Source organism: Zychaea mexicana, assembly GCF_025766255.1.
Source record: "Zychaea mexicana strain RSA 1403 chromosome Unknown BDB00scaffold_6, whole genome shotgun sequence".
NCBI lineage: Eukaryota > Fungi > Mucoromycota > Mucoromycetes > Mucorales > Lichtheimiaceae > Zychaea > Zychaea mexicana.
Genome location: NW_026516669.1, coordinates 664388 through 681398, shown reverse-complemented (window position 1 = coordinate 681398; position 17011 = coordinate 664388). Strand labels below are relative to the sequence as shown.

At 43.5% G+C, this 17011-nt stretch overlaps 5 protein-coding genes across 5 annotated transcripts; 1 reads left to right on the top strand and 4 right to left on the bottom strand.

Annotated features, from left to right (window-relative positions):
• Nucleotides 1-5087: 5087 nt before the first annotated feature.
• BDB00DRAFT_969258 (uncharacterized protein) lies at nucleotides 5088-7850 on the top strand (the record flags this gene model as incomplete). The annotated part of the gene is made up of 6 exons (XM_053129833.1): nucleotides 5088-5430; nucleotides 5503-5797; nucleotides 5891-6273; nucleotides 6377-7270; nucleotides 7344-7490; nucleotides 7599-7850. Coding segments are annotated over exons 1-6 (2178 nt in total), but the record flags the coding sequence as incomplete, so codon positions are not given.
• Nucleotides 7851-8283: 433 nt separating this feature from the next.
• Nucleotides 8284-8937, bottom strand: BDB00DRAFT_784288 (uncharacterized protein; the record flags this gene model as incomplete). Its single annotated transcript, XM_053120448.1, has 2 exons — nucleotides 8284-8372; nucleotides 8484-8937. The coding sequence occupies 2 exons, from the start codon at nucleotides 8935-8937 to the stop codon at nucleotides 8284-8286; spliced, it is 543 nt and encodes a 180-aa protein (XP_052984493.1).
• Nucleotides 8938-9696: 759 nt separating this feature from the next.
• Nucleotides 9697-10933, bottom strand: BDB00DRAFT_504307 (uncharacterized protein). The gene has a single exon (XM_053117634.1). The coding sequence runs from the start codon at nucleotides 10842-10844 to the stop codon at nucleotides 9711-9713; it is 1134 nt and encodes a 377-aa protein (XP_052984492.1). The 5' UTR covers nucleotides 10845-10933; the 3' UTR covers nucleotides 9697-9710.
• A 346-nt stretch (nucleotides 10934-11279) lies between these two features.
• BDB00DRAFT_935839 (Septin-domain-containing protein) lies at nucleotides 11280-13434 on the bottom strand. Its single transcript, XM_053129206.1, has 5 exons — nucleotides 13180-13434; nucleotides 12968-13099; nucleotides 12517-12851; nucleotides 11920-12263; nucleotides 11280-11820 (listed from the first exon to the last, which is right to left on the bottom strand). The coding sequence occupies exons 1-5, from the start codon at nucleotides 13322-13324 to the stop codon at nucleotides 11580-11582; spliced, it is 1197 nt and encodes a 398-aa protein (XP_052984491.1). The 5' UTR covers nucleotides 13325-13434; the 3' UTR covers nucleotides 11280-11579.
• A 697-nt stretch (nucleotides 13435-14131) lies between these two features.
• BDB00DRAFT_801695 (camp-dependent protein kinase regulatory subunit) lies at nucleotides 14132-16398 on the bottom strand. The gene is made up of 3 exons (XM_053121886.1): nucleotides 16083-16398; nucleotides 15035-15943; nucleotides 14132-14766 (listed from the first exon to the last, which is right to left on the bottom strand). The coding sequence occupies exons 1-3, from the start codon at nucleotides 16270-16272 to the stop codon at nucleotides 14585-14587; spliced, it is 1281 nt and encodes a 426-aa protein (XP_052984490.1). The 5' UTR covers nucleotides 16273-16398; the 3' UTR covers nucleotides 14132-14584.
• Nucleotides 16399-17011: the final 613 nt, after the last annotated feature.

Below are 17011 nucleotides of genomic sequence, written 5' to 3'. Positions count from 1 at the left end.
ATGGAGCGAGGTCTTATCATTAACCTGGTACACTTGGAATCAAGTTTTTTTTTTACATGTTCTCGTGTTTTTGGTCTCTTTCTGCATGGCGTCTTGTTGCATTAAAGGCTCTATTCTTAGTCATCTCTTTAGCTGTTTTTCGGAGTGTATCGAACAAATGCACTAAAGAAAACGTCGATCAATATATATAGAGATAGTACTCTCAGGGATTAAATCATGCATGTGAGCCCACAATACAAACATAAACGACTCGTTTAATAGTGTATTTCACAGTCTTCTGTACGCAGTGTATCATTCGCTGCTGAGCATTCTCTACAAGTAGTGGGCCCGTTCCAAAAAGAATGAAGGTCAGACACATAGTCATGGAGTATGTCATTAATAAATTTACGATGTGTACATAGTATTTAAGTGCCAAGAAACAGGCTCAGGATCAAAGCTCAATGAAATTTTAGCATAAACTAGCATGTATGATAATGGGTTATAGAACTCATAAATTTAATGATCTTCAGACACCACTGGAAACAGATCCGCAGCCTTTGAGCGCATACACGGTCGTTTAATCTTGGAAAGGGGCAATAATGATCATAACGTCGTGCTGCTGCCGATATACATAGATAAAAACAAGGTAATATGCATTTTATTAACATGTACTACATAACGAGATAGAGACGGTATGTAAAAACGACTTCATCGTTTATCATTTGTGACTAATGATGAATCTCAGTGTGATACATGTACAGTAGTGCCGTACATGTGAGGGAAAATGTCTGGTACATATGTCTCGCTTTAGTACAGAAAGAAATGATAAAGATGATACTACATATATCTAAGTATATATACATGGCGATATAATATGTTGCTATCTGCGAATCCCGCCTTCAAGTCAAGAATTTCGTCAGAAACTACGACATAGGATATGGTTTGATTATTCTTCGATACCGTTCTTCCTGTTTGATGAAGGTTTTATGGTATCGTATTAATGCTGATTGTCGAATTGTGTTCGTAACAGCGGTACTTCAGTGAGATACTTATAGTTTGTCAGTCTTATCATAACTCAAAAAGAAGGCCTGAGCGGTGGCACCTAAATACAATGGCAGGGGATCGACTATATAAGGTATGTATACTATGCTTTTGATTTGAGGGGGCGATAACATCCCACGTAATGATAATTAACCAATGCAAAAAGACTGGTGTGTACGCAGCTTTTTGTTGCTGCTTTTGCTTCATCACGTGGATAGATATTTGGTGCGCCTTTTTTTTGGTAATGTGCTCTTTTATGTATCATGGCTTGACCAATATCGTAGATCCACATACATATGATATCTTTCTAGATGTCAGCAAAACCTTAAGTTAGAGATTTCAGTGTATGCATTATATAATCGTCCGTTGCGAGAAGTATTTACGGACATCGGCAGCTGCTTGTTTACTTTACATTGTAACCTACTTTGCGTACATGTAACAGTTAAAAACATACATGTCTACCGATGTGCTGCAAATGCCTTTTTTGTATTATGTGGATCACGTTGATAGTATGTATGTAAACATGACATTATCTTCTTGTCTGGTGCGATTACACGATCCTGATAGTTATATGCCAGATATCCCAGTGCTCTAAAATACCCGTTATATATTTCATATCATGCGTATGTACAGTATGCATACACATCGTATGAGCAGAATAAAAGAGATCTATAAACCTTTGCTATCTTACATACTATACAATGATAGCGAGTGCACAAAAAATGCTCCTGTTTTTTCCTTCGCTAAAGTCTGCCAATAACGAAATTGTTTGATGATCAAGGTACGTACGTTTTCGCACCACGAGTTTCTCTGTATCATATCCATGTGCTCGTCAAGGGTTCTGTTGTGCATACAACAATGCAGAGAATGAGAATAAGAGAATGGCGACGAGTCCAGCCAATTCATCCGCAAGATACAAATTGCCGTTCGTAGCCGTTTGCAGCCTTTCGGAATCCTGAAACGGCCTTCCAAGACCCTGTAAGGTCTCAAAGACTCAAACGGTAATCCGAGAATTTGGATGATGTAGCGTTACAACGGAGGCATCACTTTGTCATGGCTCTCAAATGTACAGCATATTATAATCAATCGTCGTTTTCATTCAACACTCCCACTTGCTTTGTTTGCCCCTGCCAGACCTTCCTATATAAAGTTGTGTTTTTCTCCTAGGTATCTTAAATCCGGCCGGGCGACCCTATATATCAAACTTGCCAGTCAAGCATTATGTACCGCTGATAACAGCGAACTCACGAATTGATGCTATAGACTCACTTGCAATAGGGGCTCCGCCATTTTAAAACATGCAAAGAACGGGATGTCTATATTATGTAAACATGTGATGTGTGTATTTTAAAACCTTCCAGAAGTACTGTATCATTCAGGCTACTTGAATCATGATACGCGTCACGTAATATTTTGGCCATGATATTACGTTTGCTGTATTTAAAAGAGATAAGACGAGAGAGCAACGACAGCGGGAGGGGAAAGAGGAGCACATGCTGCTCTTGGCAGTTCCCGAGAGTATGCTATAAAATTAAGCATGGTCCCGTGGTCGTAGAAGAAAGGAGAGAGGTAAACCTTCTACATATTTACATGTAACTACATGTAATGTAGCTAAACATCTTTTGAGCCAAATATCGGCAAGCTTTATTTATTATAAAAAAAGTTACTCATACTCTTCTCCTCAATTGCGTTCACCCCTTTTCCTAGCTTTTTTTTGCGTAACATCGTCATTCGGTGCTGCTGATGCTGCAGGGGTTCTTAGTTAGAAGCGAAGGGGTGAATGGAAGAAAATGCAGTTGCAGTAGCATGGCGCAAACATGGTTTAGACTTTTTTTTTTATTTGGCATGTTGCTATATTGGTTTTTAACTATAAGTTTGCGGATTTAATTTTGATTTTTGTGGGTCGAGCATAACTTGCGGATTGGATTTCCAACAAAGATTTTACACACCATGTCTAACAACTTAACTCTTGTACCTGGCATCTCCCAGTGGTGAGTGTGACAAGTCCACTTGTTGATTCTCAACTTCCACTGGTTCCAAACTAGGAATCTTGTCAGCGACATTGAAGCAATGCATGTACTCTGATCGCACATCGTTGTTAGACGTGATGAGTTAAATCTTTGTTGGACCCGCAAAAATAAAAATTAAATCCGCAAACTTATAGTAAAAAACTAATAGGTACCAGACTTAAAAGATTAAAGTAGTCTAGCGCTTATAACCTTACTGTTCATACGTAAAAGGATAACAAAGAGCAAACTCTCCCATCCCGCTCCTTCTTTTCTATCTTAGGAGATCAGTCAGGCAATTTAAACAATGAAATAAGCTATATTCTATGCAGATGCCCTTTTTAAAAAGCAACACTTATTGTAGCTTTTCTTTAAGGGAACGGAAGAGGAGGGGTGGCTGCCGATAGGTAGTAGTGCTTTAGACACAATCTAATTGAAAGTTTTACTTTAAAAGCTCATATGAATTACCTTTACTATTTGTTGGTTAACACATCTTCAAAAATAATTAAGAATCTATTTACCTTCTTTAACAATTCGCCACTATACAGTAATTACATACTACAGCATGTGAGAACAGCAGCTGAAAGTTTCATACAGTACATTTCTACATATTGAGGTTAGCTAGTGTAGATCATCAATATCTTAACCTACCCCGTCCTCTCTCTCTTCTCCTTCTTCACAACAACATGTGGAAATATGCAAATGAAGATGGCGGTGTGGAGTTCTCGCCCTGTATGTACATTTTACTTTAACTGAAAAAAGAAAACTATAACTGCTTGTCAAATCCAAAACAAGCACCTCCTCCATTCAGCTAGAGCGATAGTCGATGGTTCATTGTACACTGATACAGCAAGACAATACTTCAATGTTTTAGGGTCTATACGTGTGGGGAAATCACGAAGCTAAAAAGCTGCGCATATCGATTTTTGATGTGCCGATATAAGCATTTTCCACAAATGAAAGAGTCTTGTGCGACGTACAAGAGAAGAGGAGGCGAGGTGGGCACACAAAATATATAAAGAAAACCTGTGCTATTATAAAACGGAAGCTTATTCTATGTAGTAAGTTGGACAATTACTTGATATTAAAGGTTCCTCGAAAACAAGTTGATTTCATCTGTACACACTGCAATGCTACAAGGGATTGAATCGACAGTTGTAAAATTGCTGGAAATAGTGCATAGTAGCAGCAAATCGCTTTTCGAGAGGTGATTGTTGTCTTTACACGCAAAGGCCAAGTGAGCTGTTGCATCAATGATACTCACACAGAGCTGGAAAGTGTGCATGCTGGGAAATAGTGCACAAAGGTCTGATTTTCCACAAATTCCCATCAACTTCTTCTGACGCTCAAGCCGCCTCCTGCTTATGTGTTGACTTTGGGAACATCCATGATTGACCACACTTCTCTTTTCCTTCCGGGAGAGATTAAGTGAAACAGCACGACGCTCATCAAAGTACTATTGTTGCACCTAGTATAAATAAAACAGTAAATCAAAAAAAGAAGGTTTTCGGAAAAACCCTTTAACGCCATAGCCAGGGACCAAACGAGTCTGATTTGATTCTTCTTCTATACCACCCCCCATACTCCCTCTGTCTCGTTCCCCTTTCCATTTCTCTTTTAACCTTTCACTCCGCAAGTAATTACTTTACTGCTTCTTGCTTTGATTTTCTTCGCTGCTAACTTCTCGTAGTCTCTGACTGCATAAAAAAAGCCTCTTTTTGTAACTCACTGACTCACACACACTCTCTCTTTCACACGCTTACACACGCTCCCACTTGACATGCTTCATTGCCCATTCGATTCATAGCAATTTTCTCTCGCCAACATTCAAAAAACTTAACGCAGTAGTAGCAGCAGCAGCCGTTAATCGTAGTATTACTTTACACAACCAGTCGCACGTTGTCAATTTGAACAACCACCCCGTTCCACAATGCAAAACGAACATCAAGGTCGAGCACCATTCAGTGCCATTGCTTCATATTTGAACCAGAATCGTGTGAATTACGTGGAAATGATATCGCGTCCACCAGTAGGAGGAGGAGGAGGAGGAGCAGCAGTGCAAAGCAACAGCAACGGTGATACGTCGCCGCGGCGGTCGAACGACGAGTTTACCCCGCCAGGGGCTAACTGGATTCCAGGCAAGAAAGGCGTGGCATCATCACCTGCGCCAAACAGGGTTTTACCTCAGCCTCATGCGATGAACCATTTACCTTTCCAGGCAGCCGTCACTATGCTACCGACATCACCGCCCATGAGCACACGGCTACCTTTTAGCAATAACAATGGAAGAACTACTACTTTAGTGACGACAAAGCAAACGATTGACGAAGGTTTTGAGCCATCATCATTCGCGTTTCCCCGACTTACGCAGTGGCCAGCGCCAGTAGCAGCATCTCTTCATCAGGTACATAAAAGAATAATGTTGCGCGGTGTATATGCAGTTTGATCGTCTTACACTTGTCAAATAATATATTAGGAGGACGCGGATCGGGAACGTTGGCGCCATTCCGAAGATAACGGAGTGCTCCATGGTTTGTTTGTTACTACTTCTTTTTTTTCTGTTAATGATTGGCGTAGAGTTGTTATTGTTACTTGTTACCTTCCGTTTCCCTCTCTCCTTCTCTCCTTCTCTCTCCGTTCTAATTTAATCCACTCTATAACCTTGAAAACAGAAAGACATCAACAGGGCTCATCGTCTCCACATCATCACCACTTTTTGTCTGAGAATGACAAATCCTATTTAGGTAATACGATGGTGTGGGTTGCATATGGTAATTTTCTGAGCGTGCATATACGAGGTGATGTGCTGACAAAACAACATAAATCCCGTGATTGTAATGTGCGGGTTTGATGTCCAATATTAGATCGACGTGACAATCATTTTGTACACACAGAGTTCCCTAGTAACGATGACCATAGCAACGACAACCATGGCAACCAGGGTATTCAGAGCGACACCAACGGCAACGATAGCATCAGTAACAACAACGATAGCTGGTGGAGACGCGAGGAGGATTCCTTTCAACAACAGCAGGCACAGGAGCATCCGTATCATTCCGTTACGTTTCGAGTTGATTGCCCCACAGCAGAACAACAACAGGACGATCGACCCATCAAAAAGCGGTCTCAAAATGCATTTGTTGTATTCAGCTCTGAACGGCGCGGTCAAATCCGTGCGCAGCAACCACGGATACGCAACTCTGATTTAAACAAATTACTAGGCAAAGAGTGGAAAGGCTTGAGCGATGTAAGTACCACAAAAGAATTGGGCGTAATAATGCCCAATTCTTTTACAAAAAACGAAAGAACTCGATTGTTTTTCTTATTCTCTTTTTTGCATCAAACAACAGGGACATAGGTCACATTACAAGCAGCGGGCCGAAATCCTCAAGGAACAAGCTATAAAGGACTTGTATCGTCATTCCGAGGAACAATCATCGTCGTCATCCATAAGCACCAACAGCATTAGCAATATGATTGGTAGCAGCTTACTTGTTTCTTCATCTTCATCATCTCAGCAACAACACAACACTTCTTCTATTACTACCCCTTCTCCCACTGCACACAACCATCATCACAGCTACGACTACAACTACCATTATCAACACCACTATACTGCAGATAATCAACATCACCATTATAATCAGCATCAGTCGTCGTCGTCGTCCTCACATACCCGCTTCACCGCCACCGGTAGTAATGGTACCAGTCACAGCAGTAGCGAATGCAACGTGTTCACGACTCCGAGACACTTGAGTGTCAGCAGTGAACGGTCGCATGATGCTTTATTTGTCGCAGCAAACAATACGTCTCCAGCAGCAGATTGGCACTCTAACGCCAGTTCAAGAAGCGATGATGAAGAAGAAGATGACCACAATGACGATGATGAAAACGTTGATGACCGCGAAGAAGATCGAATCCGTAGATCACCGTCTTCACCATCTCCTCCTCTATTGACCTCACGTGGTGTTATGAGTGAAATAGCAAGCGGAGCCGGAGCAGCGGAAGCGGAGGCCTTGGCAGGATTAGCGTCCTCTATGCAGCAACGCAATGACGATACTCTCAAAAAGCGTCTAGCTGGTTACAAACGGCCGGGTGAAAAACCAAAACGGGTGAAACGACCGCCAAACGCATATCTTTTGTTCAACCGTGATGTTCGACACAAAATTTTGGACGGCAACCCAAACCTTACTGTGGCAGAAATCAGCAAGAGAATCAGCGAACGGTGGAACAGCTTGTCAGAGGTTAGTAGTTGTATTGAATATAGAGCTCCTTCCCTCAAGTGTTACAAAGTAAAAACTAAATTGTCAAAACCAGGAACATAAGGCGTATTACAATCAAGAAGCAGCTCGATTAAAACAACGGCACATGGACAATCATCCAAACTTTATATATTCCCGTCGATCCAAAGCCGAGTTGGAAAAGGCTGGCTATCGCTCACGACCATCCAAGAAACGAAAAGCCGTTGCCGGTGATGATTCTTTGTCAGCCATCAACGGTGGGGGTAGCACTACCAGCAGCAACAACAACGGTGCTGTCGCTTCCAACAGTGACAAGCCTGCAGTAAAAGAGCGCGATCCACGTGGCCGTAAAAAGAAAAGATTGAAAAACCCAACAGCACCCAAGCACCCTATGTCCGGTTTTCTATTTTACTCGATCTCTGTTCGCTCGGAAATCGTGGCAGATATGCCAAAGGCAACCGTGGGTGGGATAAGTAAGGTGATAGCGGAGCGATGGCGGAAGCTTCGAGAGGACGAGCGGGCGCCGTGGATCCAAAAAGCTAAAGAAGACAAGGAACGGTATGCGCGGCAGATGGAGTCGTTTACGGCGGCTGCCATAGCGGATGATGGACTAGACGAGAATGGTATGATGATGATGAACGGGAACCGTCAAGGAGGAGGCAACATGCCACCTTCGGAGCTTGACAGCCATACTATTGCAACAGTGGCGCAGATGGTAAATCCTCGTGGTGAACATCTTTTACCGCCTCTCTCTTCTTCTTCTAGCAGCAGTAGTCCGCGGCAGTATTAAGTGTTGCCTGCTACTCCTCGCGACATCGACAATTAAACTACACTGTCACATATTGATGTTAAACCTAATATTTTGTACATAGCAACATATTCACAAATTACAGACACATGCAAACGGTCATATACATATGATATATACAGACGTTTTATAAATATAAAGAAACGGGGAGTGGATGTAATATCTACAAGAAAAAAAGCGGGAGTGGATGCTGTTACTATTGTATGTATTAGCCATAGTAGATCTTTTGAACGCCTTGCTTGGATACTTTACAAATGATGCATACTGTCAGTTCTACGGCACATGATTGACAGTAACCTAAATGATAAAACAGTTGAGGCAAAATGTTTGGTGAGGATGTCAAAAAGTACTTCCGCCGAGGACTAAAGGAGAGATAATTAAACTAGTTCGATGGAAAGATGAACTTACAATAATGAAAACACGGTAAAAGAGCAAACTCCACAGTACGTTTCCCACACACTTTGCACTTCATGTCGCTCTGACGTGCTCGAAGCCATTCAGATCTCTTCATTAACGAGTTGTGTCTTTCGCCCACCTCGTCAAGATTCAGTTCAAGCTGAATGAGATCACTCTGATTCCGTTTTCGTTCATTGACATTTGACTCCAGCTGGGTGTTGAGCTGTTGCTTTTGTTCTTGAAGCTCTTCTACTTGCGCTTGGATGGTATCTACACCTGTTTGCGCTTCTAGGTATTCTCGAGTTGACACGTCGCGATCAGTCAAAAGTTGTTGAATTGCTTGTGTGTGTTGGTCATGTTCGTTTTGCATTCGTGTACGGTCATTTTTCAACTGTGTTGCTAAAGCTTGTAGCTCGTCGAGACGGCGTTGCAGTGTCACTTGTTCGCTGTTGTCATTCGTTGTCATTTATAGATGGGTGTCTTATGCGTATATTTTTGGCAAAAAAAGACTGTAGCGGGGAATGGCCAAGTATAGAAACAATTAGAGTTCGTCGGATGGATATTTGTTCGTTTTATATGCGTGTGTTCGGTCGTTGATATGTCCTGAGTAACCTCAAATGATCATCTAACGACATATTGTAGTGACAATAAAAAGAACAGCATCTCTGAGATGATCTGCATCAGCTGAAGACTGGCGATTTTCTTTTACTACTATCAATCCAATCAAGCGGTATATATACAGCAAGTAACAATGACAATTTCCTCCTAAAATTGCTTGGGATAACCAAGAGTAGCTGTAAAATCGGATGAAGGGGTCGTCGAGATGAGCCTCAAGATCCGAATCTTTTGATAAGAGGATTTTTTTCGGAAGAATGACCGAATCTTCTTCTAGCTAGCTAGGTAACTTGCAAGTGCAACACATGCAGGAAACATATACACTACACCTTTTTCACAAGTGTGCGTTAAAAAAAAAAGAGAGAGAGAGACAGATCATTATGACGCAGCGATATGTGAGAGAGAAGGGGGAGGGATATAAAACGCACAAATTGTCATTTAGGTTATTTTGTTTGTCCAGTTGGGGTAGATGCGCAAACACAGTAAGAAAGAGATTGTGGGTAATCGAGTTCGAGAGATGCGGAGACAGGGACAGGGTAGCTGATAGGGTACTAGTAATGATAGCAGTAAAACGAGAGTTTATCAAAAGCGAATGACAGTAATCAGTACTCAAATCCACACAAGTCATTCCTCTTCGTCTTTCCGCAGAACCTGCTGCTGCTCCTGTTGCTGCAGCTGCTGTCGTTCTTCTTGGTGGTCTACCTGCTCTTCCAACTCCTCCACCACAGCTTGATCTTGCCTTCGTGGTTCTTGCGTCGAGCTCTGCTCTTGATCATATCGACTGTCACAGAGTTCGGACAGATGACGCTCGGCGGCAGCAAGAGTGATGCCCTTCCAACGAGCAATTATTGGCAAGTAATATTCATCCGCTTCTTCCGAGTGCAATGCAAATTTGGGACGTCTGAACGGCACTTCCTCAGCCCAGCAAGACCAAGTGCACTTGGGTTTGGCGCCGTCAATGGCATGATGAGGACAGTTGAACGCAAACCGTTTCCGTATGCCACCGCATTCCTGCTCCTCCTCGACCTCGGCAATGATTACATGCATGCTACAAAAGCATTTGGGAGTCGGCGGGAAGCGTCGTGGGTAGTCGTTGATATATTGGAAGCACACGCAGAACGTATAATTGAAAAAGGGACATATGCTGAGCTCCGAGTCGTGCTGGTCCAAGTCTTGGCCCTTTTGCAGCTTGTTTCGGAAGCTGTCCCACGCGCGCTTGTGGATATGGAATCCGCAGATACGTTTGCGGTCTTTGCTTTGTAAAGCATAACAATCATAACTGATGCCAAGGTCGGATTCCGATTGGAATGCTTCTTGACCACAAAAGCACAATGGAGGATCGGGTATTCGTTGTAACTTTTCTTCAACTGTCAGCATAATCGGCTGGTGATTTGAGCGTGGTTGCTGGTTGTATTGTTGCTGTTGTTGTGTTTGCCGTGGCTTCTTGAGTTGCTTTGATTTTTGGGGCGATAAAGGCGCTATTTGTTGATGCTGTTGTTGTTGTTGTTGTTCTTGAGTTTGATGATCCTGGTGGCGGTGTAATTGCTGTTGTTGCTGTTGTGGTTGTAAATATGCAGCGGAAGCAACGGGTATACTTGGCATGGGTTCAGAGTCATCGTACGGTGAAGAGGGCGAAATTAAGGAAGTCCAATTATACTGTCTTCCTCGGTCGTATATTGAAGCATGCGATGAGAAATGAGACGTCCGCTGGTTTTTTAGTTCGTATCGTGAAGGGTGACTATAGCTCTGGGACATCATAATTGAGGAGTAGAATGGCGAAATCGAAGGGAAATAAAACAAAACAAGAAGTGTGGAAATTTATCTCTCAAGTGCAGTGCAGATGCGGGAATTTCTTTCTTAGCGCTGCACCACCGCATTGGTTTTGTTTCTAAAGCAGGGTTTGCTGCACCTCATGCCATCATGGCTCATAACCAGTTTTTCTGCTCTATCTCTCTCATTCATACAGTTTCTGACACTACACAGCACACGCGTTCTCTTCGACGTGCAGTCGTGCGGCTGCTATTGTGCGGTTGCTATCGTGCTGATGATGGCTGCAATACAAAGAACTCTGTGCGTAACGTGATGCTGAGTATGAATTATCACTATGCTCTTGTGAATGTGTATGACGTGCAAAGTGGTGCTTCTATCACGCGATCATGGACGCACATGGATGGCATAGATTATCGTAGTAGGCAAGTATGTAATATTAGTAGTAGTAGTAATAATAGAGATACTAACAATAATAGTAATAATTGTTCTTTATATAAATTATCGAGGAGAGGAAGAAAGAAGAAGAAGAAAAAATACCAAGAAAGATGTAGCGTCCAAAAATAAAGGATTAAAAAAAGGGAAAGAGAAGAAAGGATCATCGAATCCTGATGTTTGTTGTGTATGTAGTCTTTACGCGTTTGCGAGGATGTGGGTGAGGGGAGAGTCAGTGTGCGTGTGTGTTTGTGTTTGTGTGGTGACGGTCGTGGTGTTTGTGATGTTTGCTTATTTTCGAACAGATCTTGGCGAGTTATGGTGACTGTAGTAGTAGGCATCCAGTTCATTCTGCAGCTCTTTGACACGCTCACTCTGCTGCTCCAGCTCCTTGTGAAGACGATCTCTTTCGCTCAACAGCTGCTGCTCCCATTTGCGGAACCTGCCCTCCTCTGATTTGACTTGCTCGGTGAAACGTTTGCGTAACATCTCTTCCTCTTCCTTGAACTTGGCATTTTCAGTAGGCTGCGATCTGTTGGTGTTGTACACTCACCATGTCAGTATCTATATCATTGCATCCTGCCTATCCTGCCTGTCCTGCACTCTTAGAGAAAAAAGAAGATCAGCTTACCGAGGATCGCCAAACTTTCTAGTCTCCATCTGTGCCTGACGATAGTTTTCATAGTGGAGCTCTTCCGTGGTTGTGATTAAATCCAACATGTGTGTTCGGATCAACAGACTGCGCAGCTTTCGAAAGTCGCAGTGGTCATCGTTCTCCACCTCGGCACAGCCCCAGCTATACTGACGGCCCTTGACGCGTCTCCCGTCCAACGTCATGACATCTTCAGTCGACCCAATCACCGCAAACGGCAACGCTGCTATAATGTTGGCATTGCGCTTGGTTGTTGTCTCATCCTCACTTTCAATGGGGCACGAATAGACTTGAATCTCTTGAGCTGAGATGACATCTCGAATCTAAGGGGTTGGGGGTTGGTGGAAGGTTTGCGTGGACACCAAAAAGAAGGGGAGGAAGGAGGAGGAGGTTTGGAAGGGGGGGGTGTGGACATGGACATACAAGGAAGAAGGGTTAGTTTGAATAGGGGACCCTCTACTATTTTGTTGGGTGAAAAGGAGTAGCCTCAACAGTACACACACACAGGCAAAAGGAGTAGAGATGCAGGCGGGGCAGAAAAAAGAAGATAGCAGTAGTAGCAATAATAGTACTTACGTTCTGTTTAAATTTAGCCAAGTCAGCAGGAGTCAGTGTATCAGCCTTTGCAATGACTGGAATGAGGTTGACGCGGGAACCCAGACGCTTCATGACCTCGATATCCAATGGGGACAAGGTATGGCCTGTGGGCTTGATAAAGTACAGGCACGCATGGACGCGCATGTCCACAACACCCTCACGGCAGGGCTGCTGTTCCTGTCTCATGTATTTTTCGTGCTGGTCGTCGATAAAGTCGACAATGGGAATCCAGCTGTGTCGGTTGTTCACATAGTCACCAAAGCCAGGTGTATCGATAATGGTCAGTTTGACCTTAAACATTTTTTCCTCCAATTCTAGGATAATAGTAGCGAAACACCGGTAAGTCTCCTATGTTGCCATCCTACGTTTGCCCATTGCCCTTCTTCGTCCCCGCTAACTTATTCCCCGCTGCGAGGGAAGGCTATCTTACCAGCCTTGGTGATCTGGATCTGCACAGTCTTATTTGGAGGACGCAAGCGACGCTTGCTAAGGTTCTTCGGCTCCTTGATTGTCGATGTGAACAAAGTATTGACAAACGTCGTCTTTCCTACGCCGGACTCGCCTAGAAACATAGATGCATACAGAATATAAGCCTTTTCGCACTGCCATTATCCGCTAGTGCATTCAATAATGTAAACTTACCGCAGACCATCAAGGTAAAGTTAGCGCCATTTTTCGCAACAATTTTGTGACGCTGGTTAGGCAGGTTGGCAATACCAGTGCCTGTCGAGGTGATGGGAGCTGGTGGAGGTGGAGGTGCAACTTCTGTAGGCGAAGAGACGGTCATATTTTGTTAGCAAAAGAAAATGAAGAAGAAAGAGTAAGAAAGTGAAAAGAAGGTAAAAAAGGGAAGAAGGAAAGAGAGACAGAGACAGAGAGATCCAAACAGCCCCTGAGACTTTGAGTTTCTTTGCCTAACCCACCATAAGAAAGAAGGGGACGGAGAGAAAAGAAGGGTAGGAAGGGGAGAGGGGGAAGGTGCAGAGTAGAGGGATAGTCAACGACGATGGACCATTATGCGGCCGGAGTTGGGTTGTACATATCGCTTTTCTGCTGTAGCAGCCATTCCACCCCTTAACCTCTATACTTGAAATGCAAACCTTTCTTTTTTGCACTTGACTGATGATTCTCTTCAACATAGAAGAAATTTGGCGAAACCACGGAAGATAACAGTAGATCTATGGGCCTGGTTATATTCTATCCATCTCTATCATAAGCGAGGAAAGCGATTCTCAAAGACGTTGGTTCTGGAGAAATGGCTTTTATATTTTTACCAACGATTCTTGCTTGAACCCTGCATATACACGGGGCGAACGAGCTGGGTCAATCGCGACCCAGAGCTATTCCCTACACACTGGCACGTCATATCTCTTCCCTCTTTTTTCTAAGTGTGACATACTGTTACAGCGCCATCACTACCATGGTTCCATTACTATCTATACTATATACTATGCAGTAGCAATGTTTTGTCCATAGATGCAGCCTGTTGCTGAATTGCAAGTACTGTAGAATGGAGTTGTTGGATACAGTAGGTGTATGTCGCTAGGAGAGAACGCGCATGGTTTAGGAGAGCAACTTTTACACACTAGTTACTCCAATAGTAACAACAACAGCAACAGCAACAGCAACAACGCAGATATCAAAAAAGCATCTTAATAACTGCATTGCATAACAGTCGGTGTAATATAAAACGTCTAAAGAAAGAATTGTTTTTTTAATCAGAAAAAACAAACAAGGCACCTCATATCATCATCGTTTCTAGGACGCCAAGCCATGAGGAATCTGCGATGATGATAAGAAAAGTTACAGTAAGAAAGGAGAAGAAGAAGAAAGAATTGGTCGTAGACGGGTGTTTTTGTTTTAGTGTTAGCCTTTTTCGTGGAGTGCGGTTTGTGGTGGTTGGGTGGGGAGATGGAATGATGAATGTATTTTTATGAGAGATTTAGCGTGTGTAAGTATTTTGTGGTTGCTGTTGTGATAAAGAAGAAGAGTAGTAAACATTGGGAAGATAGGAAAGTTGATTGGGACAAGGGTGGGGGATATAGATCTATCGTTGTTCTTGATGTTGTTGGCTGATAATCGCATGGTAGTTTTCAGAGTTACGCTTTAGAATCTCCAGCACTGGACCCAGGAGACGAGTGAAGGCCTTTTTACCCAGAGTGGCGCACTTCAAGCGGCTCTGTGCAACAACCGTCGCTGCACGCGGTGTGTCATTTAATAGCGCGAGCTCTGTCATACAAAATAGAAAAAGGTGTGTGTGCACACATAACAGCACGTTAGCCCGAGATGGGTTCTTGTGCTTTTGTTTTGTTTTGTTGTTTTCAAATAGAGCCACGTGCCAATCAAAGCTAAACTAAGCTTATTTTTGCTTGTTTGCTTTCGAGATAGGGCGGCGTTAACGGGCCCGTAAGAGTGGACCGTAACAACAATTACTACTGCTACTGCTACTGCTACAGCCACTGCCAGCTGCAGCAGTAGCATTGACTCAACACTTTACCTCCAAAATAGCTGCCTCTGCCTAGCACATTGACTTCCTGCTGTGTACCGTCGACACCGAGTTTATAAAAGCCAGCATCGCCAGACTCAATGATATAGAAGCGATCACCCACATCTCCTTCGGTCATGACCTTCTCGCCCTGGTCAAAGTAGACGGTATCCAAAGCATCGGCAATCTTGTGTCGTTCATAGGGCTCGAGCGACTTCAGAAGGGGCACCTCCTCGAGGAACGCCTCATACATGCGCCGTTTTCTCGAGGTGTTTTCCATCAAAATAGTGCGAAAGGTCACACGGTCTAGTGCCCACAAGACCGCATCGGACGTGGCCAAAATAGTCGCGGCACGAGGTGCGTTATACATCAGGGCCAACTCACCAAAGCTACCGCCGGCCTCATAGCTGGTCACCTTGTTGGGTGGTGCGTCGTCTCCTTTACTAATGTAACAGTCAAACGTGCCGGACTCAACCACATAAAAGTAATCACCCACACCTCCTTGTTCAATAATGGTCTGTCCAGTGCCGACATGCTTTTCCGCCATGGCATTCACAACGTCTTGGTATTGTTCTTCGTCCAGGTTCTTGAACAGGAAATTGTTGCCCACGCTCGCCCGGATACGTTGGCATTGATCTTGGCTTTTCGGTATGACCTGTTTGACAAAGTCGTGTCCATGTGTCGGTGCCATCGACTCGGCGCTCACGGACGTGCGTCGGTCCCGGTTGTACGATGTGGGTGGCAACGATGATAGCGGTGCTGTCGTAAACTTGTCCCGTACTTCGTCATCAAAATCCTCGTCGTCGTAATCATCAATTTCCTCATCTTCCTCCTCTCTATGGTCGTCGCTATCCATAAGGTGTTCTTGCATACTGCGGGTATCGGATGTGCCGTTTCCAGCGAGTGGATGGAATTCGTTTGCTATGAACACACACAAAGGGCGAATCAATTTGAATGTTCTTCCTCTTGTTTTTGCGTGTTCGTGTTTCCAAGTTTCCCTTTTCTCTTCCCTTTCCCAACAACAAAAAAGCACCAGTGAGATGGGATTAGGCTTATATACCTTGAAACATGGGGCTTCGTTGTTGTTCGCGAAGCATTGTTCGCTGTTCTTCGAGTTTTCGATTGAAGAAGTTCGCACAGTACTGCAACACATCTACCGGCTGGTCTCGGCAGTAATCCGAGTGCAACTCGGTCAGCAGTTGCGTGTATTCATCTGCATACGAGAACGAAAAGTTGTTTTCCACTGTCATTTGTGATTCGTTTGCTATAGAAAGCGTGGCGACGGGCTCGTAATTGTTGACGAGATGAAAACAGTCAAAAGATGAACAAAAGCAGCCAAAAAAGAAAAAGCGAGCGGGCGGAACAGAAGGGGCGGGGGTGCAGGTTTCTATGCGCGGGAATCGGGATTAATGGGAAAGTTACGCGCTTTTCTAAGACAAAGAACATTTTCTTAGTTCTCTATAGTCAAAAAGTGACCCTCCATGCACATGTAGTTATTCTCTCAAAAAATAAACCAACAAAGAGACGCACTCAGTAGAAGAGACGCACTCAGTAGAAGAGACGCACTGTTGCTGACATCAGAGAACATCAACAACAACATGCAGAGCGTAAAAAAGAATGTTCCTTCATCAAGTGGGCATAAATGAACCTTACACATAGCCAATTGACGTGATTACGGCATCCAACTAGTAGCGTATCTTCCTTGATTATGAATCAATTTATAAAACCTTCCGATAAGTATGCATGCTCTACATAATGGCGCCAATTATCTTTAGGTCTTTTGTGGTTAAAGCCCATAGCGATCGGCAATAGCGGAAATAGAACCATGCACATGGAATTTAGATATTGTTCCCTGTATGATAATAGACCCACTTTCGCGGCCATTAAATAATATGATATTTTATTAGATGCTATTTGCTTGAGTATATCTTTATAGACGTGCAACGAACAAGTCTGTGAGTCACATGTGAGTGCGCGCGTTTCCTAACC